Genomic DNA, 11009 nt, shown 5'->3' with positions numbered 1-11009 from the left:
AGAACCGCAAACCCAAAGGCCAGCTTGCCTTATTTACCTTTGATACGTTGGATTAGCCATGATTTTCAATCATGAAGACAAAACAATATAAATGGGTTAGCGGCACCTAGGAGATTTGAACTTTGATCTCTTGTCTCTTCATTAGTTGTGAAGTATTGGTATTTGTTAACTAAACTAGTCCCTTGAGGTAACTTAGAGGCTTCAATTGGGTGCAGCAGTTGCATTTGTAGCCAACGGCTGGATAGGTAGCCATATACCCATCCAACATCAGAGCCGTTGAATTAAATGGCTCGGATTATGGTGAGAGTACAGCTGTCCATTCAACCGTTGGCTGCACTGAAGCAAAAACGGTAACTTAGTGGAATACTTGGTTAAATAACTATTCAAACTCAATTTGTGTATTATTTTAGGCCAACAATAAAATTAACAAAGGTTTAGATAACACCGACTAGGGTTGGCTAGAGAGCAAAACCTAAACCCTACTCAACTCTATCAGGACTTGTTATTTCGGAACACAAACCCACCCTTAAAGGTTAAAAAGTCGGGCTGAGCTGAATGCAAGTCTAGTTTTGGCTGATAGGGTTTTAATGACACCCCTAAGATGAACTTCCTAACCCAATAAGGTTGGGATATTAGTGCCTAGGGCTGAGCTTGGATGGACTCAGGCTGAACCTGCCTCAGGCCCCCAGCCTTGTAAATACTTATTGGTAGAATGTGTTAGGTGCGTATAAATATTTTTGCCCAAAGAAACATAATTTTTAATTTCATATTTTAAACATGCATATTATGGATTATGTCAGTCAGGTTAGATTCAAGATTCAACCCAGAGTGTGAGAACAAGAAGAAGACCCAATTAGTTGACTTCATGTGACCCCTGAACTTAAGGTCCTTAAGCAATGCATCCGCTTGCTCTTCCTCCTTAGACCACATGCAAAGCATATCTTTGAAAACGATTTTGGTTGCATAAAGAACTTTAGAATACCCTTCAAGTAATCTTTACCAAGAGCTTCTTGAATCTTTGGGTTGATCTCAAAATTCAACCCTAAACCAAATGGAAAACCGGTTTGGTTTAATCAAATGCCCAGTGACCCAATTTAGAAACATGAATCTAGACTCTGGAGCATCATCTTTTGAAGAAAATTGTCTTCACCTCATAATGAGGTAAACCCAGGAACAGGAAGTCACTAGAATGCATTCTGTCAACTTCCGAAATATGTAACTTTTCCTATTTACTATTGTTTCCCCTTCCTTCCAAGATTGGCTCCACTTAAGATATACCCTTAAAGGTGAAGAATCTAATCTTGGGAAAGAAAATTTATCTATCTAACTTTTCATCTCCATATTCTTCCTTGAATTGATTAAAAGTAAGAACCGATTGAGTCAAGTCAGCCAGTCTGTAAAGAAGTTCCTATCTGTATATACCACTCTGCTTGAAGTTCACAACTCAAAACCAAAAACAAGAACCAATAAAAGGAAACAAGGACAGAAGAAGGCTTTTAGTACACATGGTCATGGACTCATGGGTTCAATCTTCCAACCCACAAGTTGCCAAGAATGTCATGAGAAGCCACAGAGATTGAGAGAGAGAGAGAGAGAGAGAGTCTCTCTAATTCCAATTCCAGTTGCAGTAACACCTTTAAACAGCTAGTTGTTGTGTTTGGTGGGTAGATTCATCTTCACTGAAGCTACAATGTAGCTTCAAAGATCTTCCTAGATTCACAGTAGGTTCCAGGAGGATCATCTCTCTTTGAAGGTAAGAACAGTAGGTGTAAAATGTGGATGGTGTCACATTTAAATGGAAGCTCAAACCAAACAGGAAATCCAGCTCAAGGAAGTTCATCTCTGTTGTACTGATCCCTCCAACTTTTGCATAATAAGCATTGTTGTAATACCTGAAATTCCCATAACATAAAAGATTAAAACTTAATAGGGCAAAAATGTTAAATTACTGATATACCCATCTTGTTTTTTTGTGAAATTTCTGCACTGTACATTCCTTTTAGGAAATTACATGAATGCCCTTCACAGACAGCATGACCACATCTTAGATGGTTGTCTGAGAATGATGAGAAGGCCTTCACATGGCTCAAGTTGTCTTCCATTTTTCCAAACAGTGGCAGCTAACATGCGCTGGATTTATTCCAGTACATCTTAGCTAATTGCAGAGGATTCAGGTTGTTTTGATGAAATTAATCAGTCAAATTCAGTTTATCATTGAAGAAGAGAGACTTGAAATTTTGGGTAATCAAATATTCTCTTACAACTGAAATTTCACGCAAATACATCAGGTTGTTCGGAAGAACACAGAGATTTTAAAATTTGGGTAATCAAATCATCTCTTAAAACTGAAATTTCACGCAAACACAAGGCAGATTTGAAGTAAGAGAGAGCTGAACTCTCTTAAAGTGATTCATTAAAAAGAAAACGAGAAAAACCGAACCCAGATGTAGAAAACTAAACCAAGAAAGAAAAAGCCCGTCAAAATTCAGTCCAATTATAGCAGAAAAGAAAACCTTTTAAGCGAAAAAGAAAAACAAAACCCATGTGAATGATCAAAGAATTTGGAAAAAGACCAAAAAAAAAAGAGAAAATTTAAGTAACTCACATGTCATCCATGAATTTTGCAGCGACCATAACGCTGGTGATGAGCAATCGATGAACATTGAATGAATTGATGGGCAACGAGGGTTGCCTCTGAGCAAATCGATCGAGATAAACATAAGCAACTACGAAGCAAGATGGGCTGCAATTGGCGTACTTGGAGATCCTCTCCAGGTAACTCTGTATTGAGATTGTCGGCTGGGTAAGACCATGGAAGACCGAGATCTTCTGCTGCTCTAACCGCCTGTTCATATCATTCGATTCGGCCACTCTCTGAAGCAGAGACGAGAGGAAGGTGATGACCTTGGGCATCTCATTAGGGTTTTCAAACTCTGCCATTGCTGCTGTGATTGTGAGTCGCAGTCTTGCAGATGCAAGTGTTAGTCTTTCTTGCTTTTGTGGTTTCTTGTCTCTGTGGGCTCTGAGCTGTCTGAGACAGAAACCTGTGTAACGAGAATTGGGTCTCTCAACATATATAAACATCCAACATTTACGGTGGTTTCTTTATTGACAAAACTAACCTCAATCTTCTATATATTGACAATCATATCCCCCCACCCATAAACTATTACACTTTTATGACGCAAAAATCTTTAATCCAAACGTAACTTCTTTAACAAGTAAAGATTTGGAATTGCAAAAGCTTACTGGGGAAGACATTTGAAAATTAGGGTTCTTGATGATTTGATTGAATGGAACTTTAGTATCATTCCTTCTTGTCTTTGATTATATGATGATATGATGAAAATATTCGGTTTGATGTTGAATTACAATGATTGAGATTCAATTATAACAAAAGAAAACGTAGACCTCAGTGGCTATAAGAAAATTTTCCTGTTACAACAAAAACCAACTTCTACTTAAAGGTTTTTTTTTTATTTATAGCATAGAAGTGTTCTAATGACATTTTCAGGAAAAACGAAGATGAAAAGGGTATTATTGGAAAAGAGACAAAAATTAAATTTGAATTGATATAATGACAGATGACTAGACGTCACAACAAAAGTCCATGGCCCAGGCCCCAGACAGCAAAGATGCAACAAAAGTACAGATATATCCTCCACTCTGTCCGCTGGCGTTAATTTCCCGTTCGTTATATTAGTTGGAAATTTGAAACCAACAAATTTTCTCTGATCTCTCTCACAGTCGCTAATTTTACTTTTATACCCTTTTATATAAATTAATTGCTTAATTAAACCTGTCCCAAAATATAATAAACTTTACACGTCCAATCAAACCCCACAATTAAAATATGGGCTGGAATGGAAAAAGAAAGTGATCCATCACTAACCAACCAAAGTTTAGCTGAAACTGCAATTTTTGGCAACCATGACAAGTTGGTTGTTCTTCACCCCATAAAAATAAAATTAAAATTAAAATTAAAAAAAAAAAAAAAGAAAAAAGAAAAGAAAAAAGAAGAAGAAAGAAAGAAGAAGAGGGAAGGAACAAGTTGGTTGTTCAATTTCTTCTCCATCACACGCCCAACCTTCCACACTCTCTTTCTTAAACTTTATATGATAGTGATTGTGAAAATGAAGGATGAGATGGTGACCTCAAAATACTGATAAAATTATTTTGTATTTTAAAATTGTTTTCAGGGGAAGATGTTTGTGTCACTTTGTTTAGTGAGCTATAATGCTTCATTATTTGTTATTTAAGGTAGATATACTTTTGTTACGGAATTGACAATTTCTTATATAGAGGCATACAAAGGATGTCGTCGATTTGAACATTTGTCCTTCCACAACTTTCCATCCCTAAGGCCTATAGGCCTTATATCCTTATAATGGGTATACATATGTGGTCACCTTGGTAGCAGAAAGTAGTTCATGTGGCGAAGGACCACAGATGTATCTCAGTAGTCAAATTTAACCTAAAGAAAGTTTCCTTATTTCCTGGACTTCTAATTTGAAGTTTTATAAAAACTATTAAAATGTTATTAGGTGGAAATAACTATAAAATTCAAAATATTATTAATTGTCTATTACATGGACAAACCCATATAACGACAAAAAGTGAGGCATAATACTTCACTATGCGAGATGACACGTAGTAGGATCACTCTATTAGTTATATGAATATTATTTTCTAAGTCATCATAGGATATATTAGTACCTACTCCTTTCTATATTTGTGTCATCTTCTTTTCTCTATTTATGCAATAAATCATGTCATCATCCTTCATTTGTATGTGCTCTACCAATGGCGAAGCTTCCTTAGGATTAGAGGAGTTGTCCCCGTGCCTCAGATTTTTTAAAATTTTCCTTGAGAGACCCCTCCAGCTCCCCCCCCCCCCCCCCCCCCCCCCCCCCCCCCCAAAAAAACCCTTTGCTTTTTTGGAATTTCTTTAAAGAGACCCTCTAATCATCTTTCCATGGGTGAAATGCCAGTACTTGTCCCCTCCCCCTAGTGTTAAATGTTGGCTTCTCCCCTGTACTCCCTGTATCACTTGTTTGGAGATTATTTCTTCCTTCCTCTTAGTAAAAATGATAAACCAGTATTATTTAAGGTGATTTGTGGATTTTTCATCGAATTGGTGAGCTAGAATGATGAACCAAACTTTTTTTCTTTAAATTACTAAAATATGAAATTATTTGTCAAAAATATTAGAAGACATGAGTTCTTTTAGAAATGATAGATAGGTGGTTTGTTCCTTGAATATTATAGTAATTATAAATAAACTATGAGATTGCTTGTGCCTTCTATCAGTGCTAGTATTGTGTATTGAAGAACACTCCAGAGAGCGGTTGCCGATCAAAAGTCAAAGTTTAAGGGCCTGATTTAAACAATTACAAAGTTCATGAGAAATTTCTAAAAAAATCTAAAATATAAAAACCACTAGTCAATTTTTTTATGGCAATATTTCAAGAAAATATAATTGTAATCTTACTTTCTTTCTTCTTGGGTTCATGTTAGACATTAAACTTAATGATTGTTTTTAATAATTATTATAATCACAAGTATATTATAATTTAATAATTTGATGTCAAATAAGTTTGATTAGTAATGACTTTATCTAATTCAAAAGGTGGATGTGCTTCTTGCAAAGTTCTCATAATCTTTTATTTAGAGACAGGTTTTGGGTTTCAACCTCCTCATTCCATGTTAGATGTATTAAAAATGGAGATAGTAAAGTACTAGTATGTGATGAAGATATTAAGAAAATATAGAAAATCTATTTCTCTAGTCTACTAAATAAACATACTTCAAGTAATCCAAACAATTACGCTATTCACTGAGCACTAATTTTTGAACATATACATGGAGAATTTTAATGGTTGAAGTAAAAGAAACACGAAGGAGAATAAAACTAGACAAAACATAAGGTTCTGATGAAATTCCCATAGAAGTATGGAAGAGCATAGGAATCCATGAGTTAGTTTGGTTGACTAAGTTATTTAATAAGATTATGAACACAGAAAAAATGTTAGATGAATGGAAGAGAAACATCGTGATTCAAATTTATAAAAATAAAGGAGATATTCAAAGTTGTAATAACTGTAGGGGCATTAAACTAATGAGTCATACTATGAAATTATGGGATAGAGTAATTGAAACCTGTTTGAGACATTTAACCACAATTTTCGACAATCAATTTAGGTTAATGCTAAGAATGTTTACATCAGAGGCTATTTACCTAATTAGAAGACTTATGAAAATGTATAAAGAAGTGTAGGAAAGACCATCATATGGTATTTATTAACCTATAAAAAGCTTATGATAGAATTCCTAGAGCTTTAATTTGGCAAGTACTAGAGAAAAGAAGTGTTGCAAGTAAATATGTGGTCATAGTTAATGATATGTATGATGGTTTAGTGACAAGTGTAAGAACATTGGAGGGACAAAATAATGAATTTCCAATTACAGGTAAGCTGCATCAAAGATCAACTTTAAACCCATATTTATTTGCACTTGTAATGAATAAATTAACCAAAAACATTCAAGACAAGGTCCTTTGGTGTATGTTTTTTGTTGATGATATTGTGTTGATAAATGAAACTCAAGTAGGGATTAATATCAAGTTAAAATCATGGAGAGTAGCTTTAGAATCAAGAGGCTTTAAACTAAGTAAAACAAAGATAGAATATCTAGTTTGTGACTTTAGATCATGAAACTAACGATAAGAAGATTTATCAGAGTGATTGTTTTAGGTATGTAGGTTCAATCATAAATAAAAGAGGCGATATAAAGAATGATGTTTCCCAAATAATTAAAATGGGTGGATGAAGTGGAGAGGTGCGTCCAGGGTTTTGTGTGATTGACATATTCCATTAGAGCTTAAAGAAAAATTTTATAGGACCATTGTTTGACCAGCAATGATGTATGGAGTAGAGTGTTGAGGTGTTAAAAAGAATCATATAAATAAACTTAGTGTAACAGTAATGAGGATATTAAGATGAATGAGTGATATAAATAAAAATGATAAAATAATAAACTATCATATTAGAGTTGGTCTAGGAGTTGTTCCCATTAATTATAAGTTTTGAGGAAGTCGTTTGAGGTGGCACAACTAGGGGCGAAACCAAGATTCAACATTGGGGGTGCGAAGAATGAAAGTCTAAATCATCTTCCCGTTGAAGAAGCACTAATATTTTTTCGTCACATATATTGTATGGGCCCTTATAAGACCCACTGAGGGCTCCACCTCTTAATAATTTTATTTTATTAGGAATAGACTCACATTATTTTGTGGGGCTCACACATATTTTTAAAAAAGGTAAATTATTGATAATGATATTTTTTCCCCAACAAAATATAGATAAATTAAAGCAACAATAATAATAATAATAATAATAAAAAAAAACACATGACTTCAACACTAAAAAGTTAGATGCAAACCAAAATTTTGTTTGGTAAAAGATGCAAACTAATTTTCCTTTTTTTTTTTTTGGTAGGAGATACAAGCCAATGGTGTACCTAAGTAACTATAAACATTTTATTCACACTAAAAAATTAAATAACAAAAATTGTAGAAGAAATAAATAAATAGAGAATATAAAATCAAATAAAATAAATAACAAAAAAAAAAAAAGAAAAAAAAAAAGAGAAAAGATAAACAAATTGAGAATGAGAAAGAGTACCTAATTATGGAGAAGTTTTTTTTTTTTCCCAAATTTTCTTAAACCCACGTTTATAGTAAGGGCGGAGAATAATTAGGAAGAAAAGAGGAGAGAATAAATAGGAGATTGAGAAGTTAATTTCTAATTAGGAGTGACATTTGAATACTTAATAAGATTTTGTTTTGAAAATTTTCTTAACCCACATTTATAAATAAGAGAATAAATAAGAAGAAAAGAGAAGAGAATAATTAGGGATTGAGTAGTTAGTTTTTAATTTGGAATGATATTTATATCCATTTTTTTATCTTTAAAAATTGTTCTTAATATTGAGCAGGACCAAATAATGATATTTCACACGAGATAAGAGAAAAAACTGAAAAAATTAAAGAAATTAATCAAAACTTTTTAAAAATGGGAGGCCATGGCCTCTTTTGGCCCCAAATGTAGGTTCGTCTCTAAGCATTACCATGTTCAACGAAGACCTATAAATGTCATTGTACAGAGAAATTATATAATCAAGATTGAAAGAACTAGAAAAGCTAGAGGCAGACCTAAATAATCTTAATAGAAATAGTGAAATTGAAAGATAACAATCTACATAGCCAACCCCATCTAGGTGAGACAAGAATTATATATATATATATATATTGGGTAGAACAATGCACTTATCTGAGTCACCCTAAAAAGACAAAATGAAAATAAGAAGTAATATTTTAGTAAAACAAAATCAGAATGAGGGGCAAAATTGGAAAAGAGGATGCTAAGCTGTAAACCGGCAAACGTGGTTGGAGTAAAGGAAATAGACATGAACGAGAACATGGCTAGCTCTATTTTGGCGGGTAAGGAAGCGTGTCTACGGCACGTACCAACCAATCTCCTTCTCGGCTTCAATCATGTGATGCGCATGTGAGACACCCTATTGCAAGCCGCACACTACGCAAAACCCAATAACCAGCCCTACCACATTAATTAATTTTTTAATTTATAAAAAATTCTTTTAATTTTTGTAAAATACAGTGGAATAAAATTATTAAATTATTTGCAATAGGTGACCGTGACCCCAGTCACCCAACACATATAAGAGAACAAAGACCATATGCCTTCGACATGGGCATCAACCTTAGTTACTCGATTTCATCCAATGGTGTCTTGCCACGTAAATACATCTCATTGGAATCGTGCAATACATGTTGGGTGTACGTGGTGCATGTCGTGTACCAATCACTTTGTAGTATGTAGGATTAAGATTTGGTGAATCAATGTTAATAGTATATATATTACCAAAAAAAAAATTGTTAATACTATATATATATAATAATAAATTAATGAATTACATTATTCTATGAAACCAACGGTTTTTCTATATATGTTCTTGCATTGGCTTGCGTCACCTTAGTGGGATCCATTTACTCTTTCCAAAAGCCCAAATTTAGTCATGGTGTTAGGTTGTGATAAATTCGGTGGAGGTTTCTATTTCTCTCATATTTTTTCATCACACATTAAGAGGGACGATCTATAAGAAACCTATTTAAGTATTGAGTATATCATCTTTGATTTATATTTTTATTAATTAAAGGTGTGGGTCTTTCTTTTGATAAACAGTGAAAATTTGTGAGAAGAGCACAAAACTCTGTTATGTCTAGTAGAGGATCCAAACTCGGTTGCAATAGGGTTATACTAGGTTGAGCTTTTAAAACGCTTGTCTGATCGTGAGTCAACTTAATTTGGTTCAAGCTTGACGTGTCTTTAATTTATTGCTGAGAAAACCAGATCTTGATTATGAGCAAGGGCCTATCCCGATCAATCCCTAATTCAAGGTTAGAAGTTTCCGGTCCTGATCCACCCTTAGGATATCTCAACTTGAGACCTGTTCCATAAGGCACATTCAAAGTGACAGGGGCCAAACTTGTACCCCTACAAGCTAAAAGGATATCACCTTTATCAAGATTGGTGGTTAAAATTTCCAAGTTTGATTAGAACTTGTTTATTGGGGGATACCTAGTCTAAATCATGTGGATTAGCTTTTAATAGGCTAAGATTTGAAGCTTAAACATAATCTACAAGGGCACGAGGATTGATCTCAATGAGATTGTATATTTGTATTATATTATGTAAGCGGTGCGTTAGGCATATGGGCTGTTTCATTACTAACATGGTGACACTTTTAACACAAATCAAATGCTTAATGACATTATAATTAGGGGAAAAAAGCCACCTAATGGTCTAATTAGTATCAGTCACTTGTTTTAACTTTAATTATACCTATTAATCAATTTCCCTTTTGGTAGGTGGGGACATTTCATTAATATTTCATTTGGTTAGGAAACAAAAACTAATTTCTTGTTCTAACCTTGCTTGCAATATTGGAACAATTACACTTTATAAGATATTAGGATCTTAACATGCTTATTATAATCAAGATTTTTGTCCAAGTTGCTTAAGGAGTTAAGGAGTGATGTAAGATGCCTGGACCATTCAATTAGTGGGACCCATGTCTAAATTGGGGGAGGGTATCCACATGAATATTCTCTCATGTCATTGTTTTCCACTTTAATTTTAAAGCTTACATGCAATTAGAAGAGGGGAATCAGTTCCTCTTGAACAAAATATTGTATATAAGAAAATAATAATTCCAAATAATTCCAAAATTAAGAAAAATTGTTGATAGATATGTGGGACCCATTCCCACATGAGCAAATGGGATCTTCCTCTATATATGCACATGCAAGGAGGGTCCCTGACTCCCTGGCCACTTGAGCAACTTTGGATGCCACCTGCCTGCATGTTTGTTGTTTCAGTTTTGAAAAGGGTAAAAATGGAAGAAAAAAAAAGAGAAAAGAATCTCAGTGATTCTGAGAATCTTAATATATGCTTCAACAACTACTAAAAATAGCTGGGTAGCACACTAACATGCTGAGATCTACCTGGTCTTACCAGAATTTTTTTTGGGTAAAAAAGAGAGGGGATGCTGTAGCGACGACCTAGCGCCCCTCTCTACGCAATGTTCGGACTTTTTATCAAGTGCGACCTATGCAAGCATCAGCCCTCTAAAAGAATTTAGGCTTCCACTAAAAGGATAGTTTTCACAAGCTTCTCTAAAATATAGTTATCATGGTGTAGTTTAAGCATCCCTTAAGTGTCATAGCACTTTTTTTTGGATCAAGGCACCTTGGTGGTGCATTAACGCCTTGTTTGGTAACGCGTTGGTTTTCGTTGTCCTTTATTATCTCATCCTATCTTGCCTTGTCACTTTGACAACTACGCCCTAAAATAGATTGAGAAGCTTATGCAATCGTCAACTATTGAAAATTATTTAGAGAATTTGTTTGAATCCTCTATCTGTAGGCA

At 34.2% G+C, this 11009-nt stretch overlaps 1 protein-coding gene across 1 annotated transcript; it reads right to left on the bottom strand.

The window, feature by feature from the left end:
* Window positions 1-632: 632 nt before the first annotated feature.
* CYCP4;1 (cyclin p4;1) lies at window positions 633-3034 on the bottom strand. Its single transcript, XM_089158665.1, has 2 exons — window positions 2606-3034; window positions 633-1892 (listed from the first exon to the last, which is right to left on the bottom strand). The coding sequence occupies exons 1-2, from the start codon at window positions 2938-2940 to the stop codon at window positions 1637-1639; spliced, it is 591 nt and encodes a 196-aa protein (XP_089014791.1). The 5' UTR covers window positions 2941-3034; the 3' UTR covers window positions 633-1636.
* Between the last annotated feature and the right edge of the window lie 7975 nt (window positions 3035-11009).

Source organism: Hakea prostrata, chromosome 6, assembly GCF_041222555.1.
Source record: "Hakea prostrata isolate BN-2017 chromosome 6, UWA_Hpros_2, whole genome shotgun sequence".
NCBI lineage: Eukaryota > Viridiplantae > Streptophyta > Magnoliopsida > Proteales > Proteaceae > Hakea > Hakea prostrata.
The sequence above is the reverse complement of the archived record's forward strand: the minus strand, read 5'-3'. Positions and strand labels throughout refer to the sequence as shown.